This window comes from Aptenodytes forsteri, unplaced genomic scaffold, assembly GCF_000699145.1.
Source record: "Aptenodytes forsteri isolate BGI_AS27 unplaced genomic scaffold, ASM69914v1 Scaffold54, whole genome shotgun sequence".
In the NCBI taxonomy this organism is placed as follows: domain Eukaryota; kingdom Metazoa; phylum Chordata; class Aves; order Sphenisciformes; family Spheniscidae; genus Aptenodytes; species Aptenodytes forsteri.
Window position 1 is genome coordinate 7,934,621 of NW_008796044.1, and position 21,626 is coordinate 7,956,246.

At 43.0% G+C, this 21,626-nt stretch overlaps 2 protein-coding genes across 2 annotated transcripts in view; both read left to right on the forward strand.

Annotated features, from left to right (window-relative positions):
* Positions 1–20,412, forward strand: part of ERGIC1 (endoplasmic reticulum-golgi intermediate compartment 1) — a 39,948-nt gene extending 19,536 nt beyond the window's left edge. The window contains exons 5-9 of the mRNA XM_019473780.1: positions 2,459–2,563; positions 6,557–6,617; positions 7,830–7,930; positions 10,658–10,780; positions 16,630–20,412. Of these exons, the coding sequence (XP_019329325.1) occupies positions 2,459–2,563; positions 6,557–6,617; positions 7,830–7,930; positions 10,658–10,780; positions 16,630–16,737 (498 nt within the window). The 3' untranslated portion in view covers positions 16,738–20,412. The remainder of the gene's footprint in view (positions 1–2,458; positions 2,564–6,556; positions 6,618–7,829; positions 7,931–10,657; positions 10,781–16,629) is intronic.
* A 962-nt stretch (positions 20,413–21,374) lies between these two features.
* The window catches only part of RPL26L1 (ribosomal protein L26 like 1), a 4,855-nt gene continuing 4,603 nt past the window's right edge, over positions 21,375–21,626 (forward strand). The window contains exon 1 of the mRNA XM_019473852.1: positions 21,375–21,379. The gene's annotated coding sequence lies outside the window, so the exon portion shown is untranslated. The remainder of the gene's footprint in view (positions 21,380–21,626) is intronic.

Sequence of the window (21,626 nt, forward strand, 5' to 3'; positions counted from 1 at the left end):
ACATGGGAAGCTGAAAAGTCCTTGACTAGTGTAAGCACTGCTCAGCAACAACTAAAACATCGGTGTGTTACCAACATTATTCTCATGCTAAATCCAAAACACAGCACTGTACCAGCTACTAGGAAGAAAATGAACTCTATTCCAGCCGAAACCAGGACAGTTCTCCAAAACAGGTAATCGAGATAGCATTGCTTAACAGCAGAGAGCAGCTCTGTGTTGCAGCCAGCGCTGTCTCTTTCAGCGCAGCAGCCTAATGCTTAGGGGATGTATGAACTCCCCACAAATGCCAAATGGCTTCTGTGTTTACTCGTCACGACTTTTGCACATCCAAAATGTGACTCACTGTGCAGAGGTCTTTGGCAATGTCTCTATCCAAGTGCTCTTTTGTTCCGAGAGCCGCAGAATGACAGGAATGTTCCCTACTAGAGGGTGCCAGCGTAACAGAAGCGGCTCCGTGCTGAGATGTTTGGAATACATGCACACGGCCTCTGCGCATGCTTTGTCGGGATGCTCCGCTTCTGTCTCAAAGAATGAAAATCCAGGCCTGGAGGAGGCTCCTCTCTGGGATGGGTGTGTTCAGAATTGAATAATCTTGCTATGTAATGCTGGAGATGACTAGCTGGGGAGGGGGAGGCAGTGGTGGGGCCCACTGATGTCCTAAGAAGGGCACACCCTTTATTCACGCCTCCTCATGTACCACAGGCTACAAAATCCTACTTCCCTTCTTTTCCTCCCAGGTCATGTTAAATTGCATCTAAAAATAACAGGCAGAACCTCTTATTGATTCTGTGGCACAGAAAGGATTAGGGACTTAAAAAGAGGACGTTTCTTTCCTCACCCCTAAGCCACCAAGATTACTGGCAGCTGATAGCCCACAAAACTGGGAAAGGGCTTCTTGAAAGGTAGTTCTTGTTCTGTTAATTCCCAAAGCACAGAGCTGGAATACTTGGGGTTTTGCCTGCTAGATGTGGTGTGTTCTGCTCACCGAAGCAACTCAAAAGGAGTTTGCTGTATGTGGCAGTGAGGAGCTCCCTTCACTGCTTAATCTGTGAAAGGCCACTAATTGCGTTGTCTCATATAGTGATTGGGACTGCTGTCAGAGGGAGGGGACCTCACCCAGGACTTCTGGCTCTGAAAACCTGAACCTCTTGTGTGTGAGCTGGAAGTCTGCAGTCCCTTGGCAGAAATTGTACAGGCTTCAGTATGAGCTGGTATCTGGAGTGGGACATGGCCAGGCTTTGAAACTTTACCAAGGGTTGCACTTGGCTGTTACTCTCAAACCTAAAGAGGGAGGACAAGGTAACAGTGAGACAATTGTGTGCACTACTTACTGCAGAGTCTGCCACCCTGTTTACCGAGCTTATGTATGACACAGCTTGTGTCCACACCTGAAAGTGTTCCCAGGAGTGCACTGCTGTTCCTCAAGTCATTTAAATTAGCTTTCCTGAAAGCACATGGAACTGGCATGTGGCCTCCCGTGGCCCTGCTGGTGAGGTGTCTCTGCAGAGAGCACAATGGGCACCAGTTGTATAACCATCCTCCCACACTTGTCTTAGGCCATGTCAGATTGCTCCTCAGTGTTGCTTAATTTCCCAACCTTTTCTCGATAGGAAAAAATTCCTCCACCCTCCATAACAGTGATTGAGCTGAATCTGCTGAAAGACTTCAGGGAGTAGGACTAGTGACCTGAAAAGTGTGCGCATGCTAGAGTGATCTCATCAGAATGACATCAGTGCTCATTTTCTGTCTTGCAACTGAGTCCTTAGGTAAAACCTGTATTTTTCAGAACTTTGTATTTCCCTCCCTTTAAAAAATTAAAAACAAAAAATCCTGTACTTGGAAGGGCTATTGACAGAGCTAGAAGCTGAAAATCTAGCTTAGTTTGTATGGGAAGCCCCGTTGTTTTTGGTGGGGTTTTTTCCTCTTTTTAGATAAAACTCATTCTTACGCACAGCCTTCTCAAATGTAAGGTTGCTCATGACCAGTACTACAATAAGAATGTATCCACAGCTTTCTTGGGCTGTTCTGCAGCAGTGGGCCCATTTACAAATGCGAGATGTGGGATTAAAACATCAAGCAACTGTTTGTGGCCTGTCAGAGACATGAATCTTATTTTAATAGGGATGAAAGACATAGCCTTAAGTGTTAGGAGTCCCTAAAGTTGGGAGTGATCCACTCATCACCTCCTAGTCACCAGCAGTAGCAATGTGAGGGTGCCAGATGCTTGGGCTGCGGGATGTAACCAGTCTCTGCTCTGTATGCAGTTTGGTGGTGTTGGTCAAGTGCAGGAAGGTATTTCAGAGCCTTTCTCTGACGTGCCAGAGGTTGTCTGCTGCTAAGTAGATACAGCCTGCCAGGCTGGATGGATCCAGGCATTTCCGTTTCATATCACAGAGGCTAGCAACGCCTTGAGGGATAAAATGTGAAATCCTGTTTTCCTTGTCTTGACTAATTTTAGGTCCCTGGTAACTTTCACGTGTCAACGCACAGTGCCACTGCGCAGCCTCAGAATCCTGACATGACTCACATCATCCACAAGCTCTCATTTGGAGACAAGTTACAGGTGAGTTCTCTTCCCTGAAAATTCCCTGGCTCTAGGGGAATGAATGCAATGAGAGTGACTTTAATATTAGACACTTTGGTTTTATGGAAGGGCCATGTACAGTGTGGGGAGGACATAAGAAAGGACAGCCTGGGTAAGCAAGCCCATCCCTTGTATTCATGCAATATATACTCAGCCCAGAAGAGTTCGCAAACTGTTTACATGCCACATTTACCACTTCAGGAAGGAGCAGTGTTCAGTCATAGAGTAACTTTGCTGTTTTCATCTGAAACTGAAAGTGCTTTTGGAAAACTATGTGGCTGTCTTCCTGCAGGGAGTAGAAATGAGGATTCATGGCTTTGCAGAATCCTATGCAGTACTGTTTTCAGTATTAATACAGCAAACAAATCTTGACTGCCTTTGCAGAGAAGCAGTGAGTATACTAAGGGAAGATGTGTGCTCACTACTGTCTTTACCAAGGCACCAGTCAGGTTCTTTCAATTCACTTCACTGTACTTGTATAGCAGACACCTATTAGTCAAATTTGTTCTATGAAACACAAGTTAGACTTAGAACTGCCAGTTCCCTGCTGGGAAGAAGCTGAATGTGTGCACTTGCCCAGTTGATAGAGTTTCACCAGGTGTTGCAAGTTATGTAATAATTCCTGATTTCTCAATAAGGACAGATTACAGCACTTCTCTAGCCTACTTCCAAGGAGCTAGCATCATAGGTGGGAGTTATATATGTGCACACCCAGTTTGCGACTCATCCTAAACGTTGCTTACCCATAGTCTCTCTGTAATCTTCTTTCCTCAGCACAGACGTCTCATTAGTCTGCTTCTTGTACACCCACTGCCAAAACCCTTTTTCATGCTAACAAGTCTAAGCGTTGCTTTGTAGTCTTCTGATTCTGCTCCCGGCTTCTTTTAGGAAATATCTTGTGTGGGAACGCTGAAATATTAGCATATAAATAAGCTTGGCTTAATGTCTGTAAAGCATACTGAGATTATGAAAAATATTAGGTAAGTGCTAATAGGGAGTTCTGTAGTTTGCGTGGGAAATCAGTGCTCTAAGGTAGCGTTCCCATTGTTTTATCATGGAGTCTTTGAGTAATGGAGCTGAAGTGCGAATCAGCATGAATGAGATGAGAAGCCTGGACAGTTGGGGGCAAAGGAGCAAGCGTCTTCAGTTCTGGTGGTGAGAAACCTGTCTAGCAAACATGTAGTTGGCTCCTGATTTGGACAAGTTCCGATTAGTATTTTCAAAGTTCAAAATAACTACTCATCATCTCCATACACAAGAATGGAGCATGTAGGTGCTGCTGATCCTGTAGGCAAACATGAGTTCAACAGCACAAATTAAAGAAGGGTATGTTCACTAAACAGGTGCTACCAAGACTCAGCAAGCAGTGTAGAGAGCCAGCAGGTACGGAGAGCTTTAAATCTATCTAGCTACACCTTTGAGTATTTTGGGTTGTCTCCACCTGCTTTGATGTAATATATGCTCATATTTCTTAAAGAGGGTGAGGAGCTTCTCATTCGCTTGTGTCATGTGGTGGGAGTTAGTTCTTTGTAGGTTGTTACAAACTCTGCCAGAATGATCCACTAAGGTACATGCTGTGTTCTCCAGAAAAACCAGTCTGTTTGAAATAGAAATTTAAATCTCGCCTGGCATTGAATGAGCTTCAGTTCTTCAGCAGTAGTTCACGCACATTGTAGATTTTGTAGATTTTTTTTTTGTAGATTTTTCCCTCATGTAGGTGAGACCAAAATTCAAACCAATGAGGTTCTTGCATGTCAGGTAACCCAGTAAAGAAGGAGATGGGGAAAGTAGGAGATTATACATTTTTAATCATAACATTCTCTTGAGTGCTAGATCATGGGGTTGAATAATCATAGTTTTAGCCTCGTAAGAGGTCTTGTCTTCCCTTGATAGTTGCAAGGTTGGAAGTTATTTTAGCCTGCTGTTGGATTCTGCCCAAGTTATATGTCCAGTTATATGTCTTTGCATGTATTTATAGAGGTTAAAGCCTAGGGTGTTCAAGGCCCTGGCAAGCATCTTTTTGAGGTCCATGTTGCAGGAGAAAAAAGTGTTGGCACTGTTAAACCACTGACTAGACTCTTGTGCCGCTACTCCAAGCACTAGATTTGGCTTTGGTAGTGCAGGACAGTCGTGAGAACATCTGGCTAAACAGGCTTGCTTAAGTTCTCTGTTGCAAAGCAATTTTGCTACTGTGGCCAAAGGCTTACTCCTTGTTGAAGTCCCTCCAGGTACTTAGCAACGTACAAACAAGTATGTTCCCCCAAGGAACACACCTGTGCACTTTGTAGAGCAGAGATTAATTAGCAATCTGTGAACAGCAAGTATTGTAATGGGAGTCCAGAATATTCCACAAGGAAAATCACGGTAACACATCAGACTGGGAGTTACAAATGCCATCCGTGTTGCAAAGACAAGAGAGGAAAATGCACCAAAGGACCTGATGGTATAGAAACAGGCAGTTGTGGAGATGTCTGGTGGCTTTGTCTGTGTGGAAGCTCTGTAACTCACAGCTTTGCAAACTCCCTGTGTAGAGAGATGCAGAGCAGACAACTTTTACATATAAACAGAAGTGTGGATGCTGGGGAGCCAAGGACAAGAATGTAACTCCAAATATACAGGTGCCTTACAGGACAGATACAGTTGTTTGCTGAGTAACCACTCAAATATTTACTGTTAGAGTGTTTGAAGTGGACCTTAAAGTCTCTGGCCCAGATATGCTATGAGAGACTTACTTCTCAGCTGTATCAAGAATGGAACGTAATACTGTAGCCCAGACCAGGGGCTTCTCTTTCTTCGTATGCTTTTTACAATGAGTAAAGAATATGTACAGTCTGCATGTGTAGTTCAGAAATAGTTGCTGTTGTGTAAAATATTTGAAATGCCAGCAGACTGAAAGGCACTGTAGAAGGTTCAGCTGTTGCTTTTGCTCTGTGCTTGTTACCAGCACCTTGCTGATGTTATTGTCTCTCTAGGATTTCCTTTCTCAGGAGAGAAACGGATTCAGTTGCTGCTTCCTCCAAACCATCATCCACTCCGTACTATTCAGAATAGGGAAACAGCCATTAGGATGAGAAAAATACATCCACATGCTATCAGTTGTTGAGAAGGTCTGGGAAGGAGATTGCATTGCCCTGTTAGTGAGGTGAAACTCTGTCACACCCATGACCAAATATTTCTTCCGAACTCTTCTTCCCTGTTGTCTGGCTTAAGGTCAGGAATTTCTAGGTTGTGGGGTTATTTCTTTTCTGTATAGCTTACTGTGCATTATGTGAATGATGCAACCTCTAATCTACAGCTGTTGCTGTGGGGTTTTCCCTGTCTAGAGAGTTCACAAATTGATTATTCTGTTGGTGGACATCAGACTCCAGATCATAGTACGTGGAAGGCATGGGATGAAAATCCTGTTATTCTGGGCAAACAGATAACTTGCATGCCTGGGACCAGCTGCAGGAAAAGCTGAATGGATGGCAGTGTCGGCATGTGTCCTTCCCATCTCCAAGGGCATAGTGTGGTGTGAAAGCTGGGCTAATGAGTTAAAGCTGTACAAGCCCAACTGCTCTGACATGAGCTACCTTTACAGGAGAGCTCTTGAGTTTTAACCTGAATATGACTCCCATTTATTTCCCTTTCAGCCTGATAAATGAATTTCACAGTTAACTATGCAAAGCTCTTAGGAAATAGCTCACAATGAAATTTCACAACTGGCCTCTTCCAACTACAATTCCTTTAGCTTTGGAGTGGTTTTGGAGTTTCATCTTGTAAGACGTTGTGAAATCAACTTTTTTACTTGGAGCCAACCTCTGTGGTGATGGTCACTGAAAGATATTTCAGGTCATCTTTTACTGGGTTGAGGCTTTGTTTTTGGAAAGGATGAATCAGGCTGATCTCCTTGTTACAGCATAGGATAGGGAAGCAAAGGTCAAGAGCACCAAGTCAGAGCATAGTTTCTTCATACGCCTTTTTGCTTTCCAGGTCCATAACGTTCATGGAGCATTCAATGCCTTGGAGGGAGCAGACAAACTCAGCTCAAATCGTACGTATTCTTGGTGATTACAGGTCTTAGCCACTCTCTGCAGGAGGGAAAACAGGGCCATTCATGCAACACTGGTGTATCCAGAAGTCTTTAATTTGCCTCTTTAACCAAAATCATCCAGACATTGCTGACTGACATTTCCATTTTCTCCAATACCATAGAGAAGCTTTAGCCCAAAAGGTCCTTTGCAGCCCTTCTGCAACCTGGACATTGTCTCCAGTTCTGTTACGATCGTTATGACCAACTCAGAGTTACTGAGGTTTTTTTATCCGTATCCTATTCCTATAGCTTCCCTTTGCTGCTGTCACCACCAGCAGAACTTTTCATTGTTCTTGTGTTGCAAGTTAGTGCTTATCTTAAGTTCTACCCTGTGGCTGGAAGGATAGACGTTTTCGTTGCCCTTTATGACCAGCAGCACAAAAAGAAATTTCCAGTGCATGCTACAATTCAGCGTAGTTTTTCTCCTTCAAGTCTTCAGGCTCCTGCAGGACATCAGTCTTGTCCACTTGGAACAAAATTTCTATGGCTGTTCCTGAAGCTAGACAATTGTGGTTTGTGGTTTTTTTCCTCCAGGAGCCAAATGTCATTGTGTTACACTTGGCCAAAGGATCCTACAGAGAAATAATTTAGAATTCTGTTTTAGAACTGTTTCAGCAGACACAAAAAAAGGCACAAGCCATTTAAATAATGAAAAAAAAATAATAATAATAATTAATAATTGTTAAGCAGCTGTAGGAGAAGGAAGAAGAGAAAGATAGATGGGTGCACAAGGAATGGGACTACACAGGTTGTGATGTCCCAGCTTTTTCTGTCAAAAGAAGCTCAGGGAGCTGCAGCTCTAACCTTAGCTAGTTCTTGATTTAACCAGGACAGCTTTTTGTGGTGCTGGTAAGTCTTATCATTTATAGCTGCAAGCAGTTAGGAGGGTTCAAGTGACCCAAACTCATCTACGTGGGTCGTGGTGCTACAGAAGTCTTAGAATGGTGGGCTGGTTCTGGTGTCATCCGAGTACCTTACAAAGTTTTGTACAAAGGACATAAATGTAGGATGTGAAATTGTCACTTCGTCACAGAACGTGAGATAAGGAGGAGGGAGATACCTTTTCTGTGACTTACTTGTTTTAGTTGATTTCGCACATTTACTTTGAAATGTTATGTAGGCTGTGATTCCTTTCTCCAAATGCTAACTTATACTTCCCTTTCCTGACTGCAGCTCTTGCATCTCATGACTACATATTGAAGATAGTCCCGACGGTGTATGAAGACATGAGCGGCAAGCAGCGATACTCATACCAATATACTGTAGCAAATAAGGTAAAGAAGCAGGTAGTTCTCGGAGAAGCTCCCCATTGCAGCCCAGTGGATGCAAGGAGCATCTTCAGTGATCATTCCTCCTCCTTCTTGCTCCTCTGCTCTGCAGCCACGTACACTTGTTTGTAGGTGAGCAGTAGCCTCTGCTGGGAGAAGGAGGAACTGAAGCTCTTCAGTGGACCTTCCTGTTGCTCCTGGTGCTGGCATTTATGAGGGTTGGGATTGTGAGGGCTTGTCAGAGCAGGTGGTGGTATTGTTTTAATTCTAGAAAGAGGTATTCTTACTCCTGACTTTCTTATACGTCAGTGATCTAGTTTTCTGTAAATTGTGTGGAAGGTTTTTACATGCTGCAGGAGCTTTTGTGATTTGTGTCAAGATGCATCGGGATGGAAACTGCAATCCAACTGAACATACAAAACAGCACTTACACATGGTTTTATTAATGAAACGGTCTCAATTGTGATGGATGTATCAGACAAGTAAGTTAGCAGAGTTTTTAGCTTTTTACAAATGTTGATTTCAGATATTAAGCCACTGAACCTGCAGCTGCAAATATGTACTGGTTGACTATTTCACAGTGCCTACTTTATTATAGTGGATTGTGATAGTTATTGTAACTTAATAATTCTTAAATTAATTTATATTAAATGTGAAGATATTTGTATTTTAATAATACAATGTATCGAACTTTAAAAAAAAAAAAAGGGACCCTATTTACTTTTTAAGGTAAAAAGCCTCTTTCAGTTTAAAATTATTTGCCAGTCAGCTGCTAAGTGGAAGTCCAGAATCTGTTTATAATATCTAATTACTGCTAGTTTGCCATAACTGAGAATCCAGCACGGACTCTTATGGGCTAGTTCTCAGATTAATGTTCCTGTCTAGTGACTTTTGGGCTTGTTTGTACAGTGTGTCCCAATGATTCGGATGTCTCCCTCTATTCAGATTACAATATATTTGTTCTGCTTAATGTCACAACTGTTGTTCTGATAAGACTCTTGCAACGCAAGTTCTGAAAGTAATTTTGAAAATAGACAGCAGGAGCTTTTGACACTTCTGTGAGCATGGTTGCAAATGAGGGCGTTCGGCCAAGACTGACTCATTAGGGCAGGATTGCTGGTGGGGAAAAGGGGAGAGGAAGGAAAAAATGAGGTCCGTTCTGTCAAAACTGAAGTGCAGGGAAACAGTGCTGCCTCTGCGTTTTCTTCTCATTAAAAATAAAAATTCTCTTATTGGTGCTTTAGTCCTTGACTCCCATACTGATCGGTGGGAAAGAGAAAATGGAAGCCATTGGAATAGTCTGGCACAGATTGAGTAGTACAAAGAGACGAATAGAGTCTTAAGTGTGGACTGTGTCTCCTCTCCCCTTTTACCTCCTAGACGCTCTGTTTCCTCACTTCCCCAGACAGCCACTGTCCCAAGATATGCTGCAGAACCTCTGCAACAAAAGCCCTGAAAATATCACGACTAGGGATTTCAGTTGCATTCGGCTTCTCTTGTCATCCATGGAAAAAACCTAAATAGAGGGAAATTTGGGATTTATATGAGATTAATGAAGGAGACAGATGCTGTTTCACTAGCTCCCTCTGAGCTCACAGAGAGTAAAATTATCTTTTTGGTATCATGCTCATGGGTGTCCTATTGCTTGTCCTTTCTTCATCTTTCTGAAGTATATGAGGTTGTCTTTGCCTCTGTGTGAAGGAGAGCTAAAACAGAAGAGGTCATCTGAGTTGGCAGGCATGTCATAGGGCTAAAGAAGGGAAGAGCAGCTGGGTAAAGAGGCAGCGTGTGCCATGCTGGTGCTGATGGCTCTCATTAGGTTGCTGAGTCCCCAGCCTGCTTTTCTTTGATTTTTCTTCAGTCTGTCAAGATAAATGTCCTGATCCTTGAAACTTGATATATATTTCCACTGAGAGCACAGACAAAATATTAGCTCAAAAAGATGTGACTTTTGATACTAAGTTGGTGTTAGTATCTGCTCTACGTTGGCATTGTGCAGTATATCTTGTTGGCGTGTTGTCCTGTGGCTGATTGATTGCACTGTACCTGTTATTAAAGAAATGCATTAAAGGAGATTATCACTGGCAATCTGAAGATGCCTCTCACGAACAAGCTTGGAATATTTTCTGTATACAGTTTCATTTTGGCTTTCAGCAAGATTTTTAAACGTGGTTTAAACATGGCTGTACGTGAGTCATACTGAGTAGGCAAAGCATTCACACTGATGGTCCCAATGCGAAGGGGGCCTCACAGACGAGCGCTGCTGCTTGCTATTCTGAGTGCATGGACAAGAAGGGATTTTCAGGTTCTTGCAAACTAAATTCTGTTTGTTTGATGAATATCCCAGTATACGATTTACATACTGACAGTACAAAAACTTCACCAGCATCCACTTAGAGACTGCTTGTATTTAAATAGAACAGACCTAAGCTAGAGAAATCAATGACAGCCTTTCTGTTTACTTCTGTAACTTTGAATGAAGGTGATAAGTACCATGACTCTCTGTTCCCAGCTATATCATCATCAGACTGTAAAGAACTTATTTTCCTATTTGATAAGGATGGGGGGTGAGCAGTCTATACAGGAATTAACTGTTTGCTTCTTTCAATCTGATCATTAGTACAAAACAGTGGAGTAAGGGCAAGATCCACAGAAGCAGTTTTATTGCAGACACTCTATCTGGAATGAGATTGCTCACATTTTCTGCCATTTTTCCCCCACTTTCTTTTCTAGGAGTACGTAGCCTACAGTCACACTGGCCGCATTATCCCAGCTATCTGGTTTCGTTACGATTTGAGTCCCATCACAGTGAAATACACAGAGAGACGACAGCCTTTGTACAGGTTTATCACATCGGTGAGTTACTCTAAACCTCTAATTCTCCCTTCTCCTACCTGCCTCTCATTTCTCTTCTGAGCATTTCTTGTCCAGAAGAACTGAGTTTCTGCTTCAGAGCATTGTGACATGATTGAAATAAAGCAGTACATCACCGCAATTGTACTGAAGTGTAAGTGAGGTAACTGGTAAGCCCTATGCTCTGACAATTTGATTTAATAGCTAGGCACAAGAAGAAGGAAAATTATCCTATTGCAGAAGTGCCAAACTCTGTCTAGGCAGGATGGGCACTATTGCAGCATGTCAGAAACTTGTAAGTAAAGCTAATGTGGTATGCAGTAAAGCATGCTGCAATAAACCGTCTCTCTAATAATGAGATCTAACTTGCAGAGAATGCAGGGCAGTTGTTTTACTCAGTGCTGCTGCTTGGCTTAATATGGGTATGCCAGTTCCAGGCATTTACTCCTGGGTAGAAGTGGAGAAGAGCTGCATTATCAAAGTCCAGAGGTGTTTTCCTGACGAGTTACATTTTGATCTATCCAGATAACATCCTGCGGTACTGATCTCAGCATCTATAACAAAGCTGTACTGTCCAAACGGCTAGTTAGGCAACGAGCTCTTTAAAGATCTTTCAGGCATTTAAAAAATGTGTCCTGAGGGAGTTGCCTTAAAATTTAAGCTGCAGTCTGCTGTGCCAGTGAAGCATGGTAGAATATGAAGTAGTTGATAAATTGGCTGAATGAAGACCTCGGATTTTGATTTTTAAACTGTTTGAATATTTTAATTGGAAGTAACATAAACAGTGCAGCTGTGTTGCACTTAAAGATTTTGATTTTGCAGCTTCTGATAAACACCAAGTTCCCTTCACTTAACTTCAGAAATGCGTGTGATCTCTAGGATACACAAATAGCAAGAGAAAGGGGCTTGAAGCAAAATCTAAGTGTCATGATTTAAGACCTTCTCTTCTTAGCACATCTGTTTGGTTTCAAAACATAATCCTAAAAAAGGTCAAACATCAGCATTTTATGACTTGGCATCTCATACTGCCTCTACTTCTTTCCCTAACAATATGTTCTCATACGCATAGGTTTCTTAAGCATCTTGTTGGGGGTGAGGGTGTGGAGGTGTTTTTAATGGGAAACAGTGTTTGGAAAGGATTGATAGCTGGCATTATTCTTTGTTATGTCCGTTGCTAGCATTGATTTACTGCTAATATGCCATTGTATGCATATAAATAGCATGTTTGTGGAATTTGATACCGTGCTTCAGAGTTTACATAAGGAGTCCGCAGAGAGGCTTTCCTCACTGATTGCCACAATGACCTTTTGGATGTGAGATGGCCCCAGATAGAATTTTGCCCCATCCTGTCTGTAAAGTTAGCCAGGCGCGTGCTGGCTGCTAGACTGCTGAAGAAGAGTTTTACAATTGATTTTTGTCTGCTTTGTTTGGTCTTATAAATGGCTGTAGTCTCAAGCAGCTCACTTGGGGCCATTCCAGTTGAATGTCCTTCCTGTGGAGACATGTGGATGGCACTGATACCTGCAGTAGCTGTTACGCAGTACATCAGACAGGTGTGGCATACCCTTTTCAGACGTGGCTGACTTAGAGGCAGATAGATCCTTGTTACAGACGCTATACCGTGGCTATCGGTCTGGACCATCTGGCCCTGGTACAGATGACCTGCTTTTGCTCTCATTTAGGCTAGGAATGTTTTACGGTAGGGCAGCCTTGGCTGTGTATGTGCTACACTTAAAGCTTTACAGCATTCAAGGTGGCATTGAAAAGGTGGGGGGGGGGAGCAGTGCTGCAGCGGATCAAAACACCTTTTGTCCTAGGTTTCCTTGCCCTGTCTTGATGACATGATCTGTTCCGTTGTTCTTTCCACTGCTTTAGCCCCTTCCTGTATCTCCAGCGTGGCCTTTTGCATCACAGTTGCTCTGGAGACCAGTTAGCGATAATCGGCACTGGGCTGAGGTCCAGACAGAGATTGTGCTGGGGCATCTGGAGTCGTTGCCGAATGGGTCTGGCCATGGAAAGCATCAGCTTTTTCTGAGCAGCAGCTGCTTAATTTAAAAACCACAAGAGGGGCTCTAGGGTAGGGGGGATCACCTGCGACTCCTTTTAGTGAGCAGATTGTTTACTAGGGCACCCGTGTGGTTTTCAGTAAATTTAAATGTCTCCTGGGGTTGGGGGAGGATCTGTGGGCTTGAAAGAGACTTTAACAATTGGAGATGTAACACAGTGTGTGGCTAAGTGTGGCCGCCTGTCAGGGGAAACGGTGTCAATGTTGGAGGGAAGGACACGCTGCGGAGGGATGATCCCGTGTGGAGTGATCAGATGAGAGAGGGGTGTTGGCTGTTCAGCAGAGAGCCAAAGGAATCTCGTTCTGCTGCTGGGAAGGTTATCTGATGCTCTTTGTTAGTAATGAGTTTGCCCCCAGAAAACTTCAGCACCACTAAGAGCAGCATTATAGCACCATAGCAGTGTTCCCAGGTCTTCTGTGTTCCCAGCAGGCCCTATCTAACTCATGCCTGCTCCTTGGGTTTTTGTGGTACAAAGAACTGTCCTAATTTTCTGTACCATGTGAGAGGTGCTTCCTGTGCAGGACAAAAGGCATTGGTTTAGCATAGATTTTACTTTACATGTCACGCTTCAAAAAATTCAGCACTAAATAAGATTTTTGTATTGCTTGTGGGTCAGTGCTGCCACTGTCACTGTGCTGTGAATTTGCCATGGATCCTGGGGTTAACCACAGACACCTGGCACAGTGTTAAACACGGTAGTTTTTGCCTGTTAAACCGTACTGCTTAAAATCAAGGCATCTCCCATGAAGAGAAGCCATTCATAGCCGCGTGGTTGAGGTTATGGAGCAAGGGGGAAAGTTCCACTGCTGAAAATTTATGAGTTCCTGAAAGTGGCCAAACTGAAAGAAGGTTTTATCATGAGGTCAGTCTAGGGGCTGGGAGGGGAGAGCGGGCAGAAAACAAGCCAAAGTTCTGGTGAAGCATTCCAAATCCAAAGAAAAGAATAGAATTTTTTTCCTGATATGAGAGTACTCGTCTGCCCTCTAGATATGAAGAAAATTAAACTGGAAGTAATGGGGGGAAAAATGGTTTCAGGGAGAATTATTTCAGCCATGGGACCTGTTACTGACAGGTATCATAGACTCAGTCCTGTGGCATTTTTAAAACCAAGACAGTGTTGTTCTACAAGATGTGCTGCAGGTCATCCAGAAATCTCTGAGTGGGATTCTGCAGCTTACCTTACTAGGAATTACCTGGGGGTCCTACTGGTCCCCTCTGTCCTTAAAAGTAACTTTCAGATTTTAAGATATCCCAGAGGTCCACACTCACATACCTGACACTGCCTTTCTTGTCATCTTCCTTGCAGCCTTGCCTCCTCCTATCCACTCGTGTTTTCCTTTAGACTTCAGCCTGCATCCCAGCCACTAACCTATAATCATACTGTGTTCAAAACTCTCATGTGTACCCCACATTGTGTGGTCTCTCACTGCTGTAATTATTACACTTGTATATTCCATTTCCTTCCTCCTTTAATGGTTGGGCCTGAGTCAAACTGTAACCTCATGGAGCCAAATGCAGATCATTCCCAGTATAAAACTCCATTAAATATAAATAAGTGCATGATGCCTAACTTCCGCCAGTGCTGCTAAGGAGCAACGCTCCATACATACTAGAACTGTGATCATAAAGAAACGCGGTGGTGCAGCTTCTGTGCTGACCTAGAGACCAACCCTGGTGCTGCCTTTTTTTTGTCACAACGAAACAAGAGGGCTGTGTGCATGCTGGGAGGCAGGCTCCAAGCGAATGCCAGGTGCGTGTGACTCACAAACACTCAGCAGTACAGAGCTGTGCAGATGAATATATATTTTTTTTCTATTCCCCACCCCCTTGCACTGCTGCACTGAAATCAGATTTTCCTACCATATGATGCAAAATCTTATTGTTGGACGGGTTTTCTGTTGTTTGCGGTGTAACATCTCCTGTCAGCTGAGTTGCTGTGGACTGAAATAACCCAACTCCATTGCGGTCATTTTCCCTGAAAAGTCACCCTGCGTCATGCTCCGAGGGATAACAAGGAGGGAGGCACAGAGGGCAGGAGCTGGACTTGTCCCCTGAAAATACTAACTTTGCCTCAGGCTGCTGCTCCAGTTTTTGAAGCCTTCATCTGCTGGAATGCCAACTGTCCTGCAAAAGCCACGTTTACTGCAGCTCCTCATCTCACCAAGCTCACTAAACACATGTATTCTGGTTATAAATACACATGTAAATGAGTGCTTTATTTCTTCCTGCCTTCGCTCACCGTTAATGAACTGTTTGTTCTGTTGCCACCGCTAACTCCCTGCCGAGCTGAACGCTGCTGCTCTTATGTTACTCTTTTGTCTGTAACTTTGCCTGTGGGGTGTAGTGCTCTGTGGAAGAAGAGACACGGCACAGTAGGTCTAGTGTGGCACTGGTTCCCTTCTGTGTCAGTTGTATTGCGTCTCCCTGATACCCTGCTACATTGGCTTACTGATTTTGGGTTCCTCTCTCTCTCCCTTGGCTTCTAGCTCACAGCAAAATCCCCCTTTTCCTAAGCAGGCCCTTCGCAGAAGATAAGCTCTGTATCTTGTCCCCTTCTCACTGACCCGGTGTCTCTCATTCTCAGAGCCACCTGATCCTACACAATGTAAAAGACCAAATTAAAAGAGCATCACAGTTATGAAGTCAAATATGTGGGAGTTAGGAAATGCCAGGTCCTGTGTAATCATAACTTGGCTGTTAAATGTTATTAGGTTACATTATTGTGTATCATACTTTCCATGTGAACCCTGCCTTGTGCAGTGCGTGGGGTGGCACCCTGTGAGCAGCGTTTCTCCCCATCCTACAGTATTTGACTGCTGCCTTGTTACTAGCAGGTGGTTTGTATTAACCCAGTCCTGAGTACAAGTCATATGTTTCCACAAGGACTCTGAGATGGCTATTGTCATGTTATTGAACCCTTCAAATGTGTTTTCCTTCGCATTTTCCCTGGGAGGCAAGTTTGGCATTGTCCCCGTTTCATAGATAAGGGAATTGAAGCAATGTGTTGCAAAGTCCGTAACTGGTGCCCCCTGATTTTGGGTGCTCCAAGCCAAAGTACCTTTGATTTGACATGTCAGAATACTTTTGTGTTTTTCTGGCACTTGAGAACTGAAGTAGGCTGTTACGCTAATCAGGAGATTAATTTTTTCCCTAACTCTGTTCTTGAAAATGATTACGTGTTTTTACTGGTGTTTAAATAATCCAACCCGAGACATCTTGCATGGAAAACTTCAGCCCACAAAGAGTTAAGTTGGCAGTGCTTTTGTAAGCAGCCCTTGTAATGGAAAGTGTTAGACAGACTTAGCTGTAGGTGTCACTGGTAGCTAGGTTTCTCTGTTAGTCACTGTCCTTCACATGCTATTTAAGTGTCTTTGCCTGTTTGCAAATGCTGTATCTTGTGAAATAGGGAAAAGACTACAAGGCCGTGGTATTTAAAATAGAAAACAGTAGTAGGAAGATATGAGCAACACAGCTTCTAGAAGGCTTTGTTAGGTGGAGTTTAGCCCAGAAAGGAACAGCATTCATGCCGTAGGCTCCTAGGAGCTGGGATTTATGATTGGCTCAGGCTATGATGAGTTCAGGATAGCACTAAGTTATTCCACTGTAGGGAATGGTTTTCCTGAATGATTGTCACATAATTACGTCCCCAGTACTGCTACCCAGTTCTTACTATGCTTCCAGAAGATACCCTAGCAGTAGGCACTAATATCCTTCCCCCCAGTTTCAAGCCGCATAAAAGTTTCCCTCATCACTGACAAAACTGTTTCCTCTCTCTGTACATTTCAGATATGTGCTATCATTGGAGGAACATTTACTGTAGCTGGGATCCTCGACTCCTGCATTTTCACAGCATCAGAGGCCTGGAAGAAGATCCAGCTGGGGAAAATGCAGTAGTGGTGAAACTCTACCCTAGTCTCCAAGGACAGGAGCAAAGATTGAGAAATCTACCACTACCTGTTTTTGTCTTTGTTTTCTATTTGATTGAATCAGTAAGTTTTTCTCTAATCAGGCTGTTCGGTGAAGACGTCTTCAACAAATCAAAGAAATCTCCATGCATTTCAGAGCTCTGAGAGTGAAAAATCAGTGGAATCAGGGCGTGGATTTCGATTCTCTCCCCCCAGAAAGAGAGGTTGAAATGCCACGTATGAAATACACTGTCAGATCTAAGTAAGGATGACAGTCTGTTCTCTGGGAGGTTCCTATGGCAGTGTACAAACTAGGTAGTAGATTGCGAAGAGTTGAGCTGTCTTGTGGCACTTTTTGGAATTCTGTTGGATTTGCATGATTAGACAATCGACTTTTGTGTAAAGCAAAATTATACATTAGGAAGAAATTCCACCCGTGGTGCCAAAAAGGTGATGTATCCGTTGGAGAAGAATGGAAAGTGTTAGTCCCCGTAGCAAACTTTAGAGACAGAGGGCAGAAATAACATCAAGAAATGTTTTGTGCTTTTATTGAAAGCTCATTTGTTCAGATACAACCTTTCTAATGAAATGAGCAAACGAGAAGAGGAAGCCTTCCCCCAGCTACCTTTTCCTGGGAAATCTGTGATCCAGGCAGTGGAGGGCCTTTCTTTTACTCTGGATGTAAAAGTGGTTTCATTTCTTCCCAGAAACTGAATATCCAGTCTTGTGTTTACAGGTGGCATGAAGTAAAAACCAAACTGAGCAACACAGTTTTATGTGGCCTTTGCTTTGAAAGGGAATAGTTGTCTTTACAGCATTAGCTTTTATTCTTTCTTATGTTTTTTAAACACAGACCACCCAACAGTCTGGATTCTGCACTTCTGCTTTATTATTATTATTATTATTATTGTTGTTATTTTGAAAAGGGGTTGTATTTTCTATGTGTTCAGAAAAATGGTGCAGTCTTCTGGGTGGATGATGAGCACAGTTTACTGTCTTGCTTTGTGTGTGTATATTGAATACACCTGTCAAACACGGGAAGTCTGTCTTGTCAGGGTTTAAGGTGCCTCCCTTTTCCTTTAAAACTCAGTCAGGCATCTGTTCTGAGCTAGACTGACACTGTTCACCCGCAGGTACACCAGTAGCAGGGCAGGCATTCCCACAAGCTGGCCCCTGCTAGTAGTTGGTTTGTTTTATTCCTTAAAATGGTACCTGAGCTTCCCTGCCCATTCATTCAAGCCTTGTCTTCTGGGGCCTCCAATAAATGGAGGCGTGAGGGGAAAACTACTGCCAGGTGTGGCTTGCATGTAATGGTAGCCATGAGTTCACTAAAATTAGACCAATACCCACCAGCGCATTTTCCATAGCCTCCTGAATGTTCCTTGAGTAGTAACAGTCTCTGCATGCTTTGTAAATGTCTGAACTGAGGATACACAAATTTTAAGTGTTCCAGGATGGATAAAAATCATAAAATAAAAATCTTTAACTCAATCAATGCTGTAAATTCTAAGACGGGTGCAGGATTTCTCTTGGATAGTATCTACTGCCCACTGCCCTTTCCTGGAGGCAAAAGTATCCAAACATTATGCTGTAATAATATGAATCTTTTAATGTTCAGTGTTAATGCTAGAGTCAGATGCATTTCAAAAGTATTCCTAATACATGTCTGTTGAAATTGTCTCGTTGCTTTGGAAGTAGGGAAGGTAGCCAGTTTTATCCACACACCAAAAAGAAGGAGCCAACCGCCCTGCCCCTGCCATCCTCTGCCCTGTAGTGACTTCAGCCAAATTACAGCATTGGAATTTTTTCCCTGTTCTTATTATGGACTGATTGCTATTACTTTAGGTGTAAACTGGATTGTGTAACTTCCTGTATCTGTTAATGTATGGATAGATTTTATACATTTTTTTCCATTTACAAAAATCAACTTGAAAATGAGATGCTTGTCTTCATTTCGGTGCGTGCGTCCGTGTGCCCGTGAGCCATACGTGCTGGATGGCAGCGGCTGCCCGGTGGGAGCCGGGATTTTCCATTGCAATTGCTTCTCTTGCTGGCTGAAGGATTTCCTCTAATCCACTGTGACCAGCTGAAGCTTACAGCAAAAATGTCCTGGTTTTTCCTCTTGAATTTGTTGAGTCTTTGCTCACAGCTTGTGAACCCAGTGGATTACAAGGGTGTCATTTTTAATATCTTAGCAGTCCATCCTTCTCCTGAGCTGTGCAAGAGAAGATCTTTGTAGCACGGTGGATTGTACCGTTAGTTTTCTGAAATTTCTTCCCTGGTACAATTTCTTCAACACAAACAAGCAAAGCTGGTTGCAGATTCCTTGTGTCCCCTGGCGTGTTATTTCTGCCCTTCTCCCCATCCTCTGTCTGAATTAAACGCTGCCTTCTGTGCAGTCCAGGCCAGTTCTCTAAACCAGACCAGTGAAATTGTTTGGCTTTTTTTGGAATTAACAGATGCATACTTCAGTGTGCCTGCTTTCTCTGCCAAGAAGTCCACTGCAATAACCTAATAAATCACATTTTTTTGCTAGATGTGGAAACCAAATTGTACTGAAGTTCTGGCAAAACTCTGCTGAAGAAACAGTCCGCACCTTAGTTCTTTAAACCAGGTCTAAGCCTTTGAGTACTGCCAAGCCACGACTACCTGCTGGGTCTGCTGTAAATTGTGGCGAGCTTGTCCTTCAGACGTGGCTGGCTTGGGTCGTGTAGTGATGCTGCATCATGTGTTTACAGAAGAATCTGCTCTTCATCTCTCCAAATGTGAAAGTGAGGTAGTTACTGTTATAGCAGTCCTGCCCCGTGCATACATGTCTCATTAGATTTCACTTTTATTTTCAAACACTTTCTAGAGACAAAATGAGCTTAGCTTTTGAACACCAATGCGAACAAAAATAATTTCAAGCCATAGTGGAAGGAAAACCATCGATTGTAGGTGTTCATCCATATTCCTGACTTTCCTCTTTGAAGTCAGTATTTTGACAGAAGTATTTGTGGTTTTCCAAGAAAGACATCCCTGTAGGAAGTAAAATATTTAGAACTTGTATATATTCCAGTTTAAATAAGTCCCTCTAAAGCTGCACTCCATCATATGGTGAGAACTTGTGGTGTATGATGCTTTGCAATGGTGGAGTTAAAATTTTTAGTTCTAGGGAAAGCTGTGCTTAGGTATATTCTAGGCAGTACGTGGACTACTGAAGATATTTTTTTTTTTTTTAAATGGAAATGGGGTAAGAAAAAATGGGAAGACATGCATTTGTGAATGTTTATCTATCAAATACTTGCATTCAACTACTGCTCTGTAAGAAGTGAAATCTGCAGTGTAGATGGTAATGTCTGTACTTAATTTCTGAATATTTCTCATTTAAAGTTGTTTTTTATTTGTGTGATACACAAACTGGGCTGAAAATGACTGTGATGAGTATCTGCTTTAGAATAGTTGTTTGAAATATCAGATGAAATATGTCAATGGGGTATTTCTCAATAATCCTTGGAAGAAGGGAGAGAGGGGCAGGGGAGGGAGGACGTAGTCCTGCAGTATGTTATGGCAATGTTTAAAGCACAAGTCTTTTGCAAGTTTTTACAGTGGAGATTATTAAGGAGTTCTGGCATTTATCTTTTAATTTACAACCTTATGTTAATAAAATATTAGCCTTTTTAGTTCTATAATTAAAAATAAAACTCATGTTTTGATTGGCTTCTTGTTGTACTACTATTGCAAAATCAATCTAAAAGGGCTTTTCTCTTTTGTTTTTAATTATTGTTTCAGTGATCTAAGTGTTATCACACAATGAAATCACTGTAAGCCAGGTCACTGTGTAGAAAGTTAACACGAGGCTCTTTTGTAATTGGCACTGAGTCATGTCTGGACATTCAGTGCTTGGTTTTGAACAGTACCAAGTGTCCTAACCTCCCTTTTTTTAATGAGAGGTGAGTGGACCGTGCTTGGAACTTGCTGGGCTTGGCTTTAGTCACTGTTCCACTTGGTATATAAAATAACCCGTTTTTTGTTTCCCCCCCTCCTTTAATTTACTTTTCGCCTTGCTTCACTAAGTATTTAGAAATAAGTGTCTGAGGCAATTATTAAAGATTAAATAGCAAAGGGTTACAACACAGTGAATTTGGGCACTGTATACCTGCACCATATTTAGAAACCAGTTCCTTTTAAGTTCTGGTATTGCTTACTTACAGGCTGTACATCATCTTCATGAAGGAAGAGATCCTACCCACTTCCAATTAATCTCAAGTACAGATTGGAACTCAGATTTCTGGAAGTGACAGGATGGTGCTGAAGGTTCCTTACTCTGCGTAAAAGATGAGCAAAGGCACTGGGAGAGGCGTTTGTCCAACTCTCAGCCCGCCGCAACTCAGCAGCGCAGACACTTTTCCAGCCTGACTTTATAAACCAAAACCCAGTCAAGTGTCGGTACTGCTTCTCACCCGGTTGATTGGTTCATTTCTACCAGCATCACATTCTGCCATAAATAATTTTCCTTGAGAATAAATTAATCTGTGTCCTGAAAAAATGTAATAGCACCAAATCTACCTGAAATGCAAGCAGTTTGTGCAGGTAAGTGAGTTTATGGAGGCGGGGATGCAGGTGGCAGTACACACAGGCGCAGGAGCAGGGTCTGGGCTGAGGAAGCTGAACTCGGCAGAAGCCCCAGGAAGCCGGTCTCCCTTTTGGCTGAGGGACGTGGGCTTTGTGAGCTGGGTGGAGGGGAGGGAGCTGCTTGGAGGTTTCTCTCTCCATCCGCGTTCGGGGAGGGGCTGGATTTGGAGAGAGGTAGCTGCTGCTGCTAAATAGCTCTGACTTTGGGCACGGTGAAAGGCGGGGATGGGGGAACAGACGCGGGGACGCCCGGGTGGGTGCCAG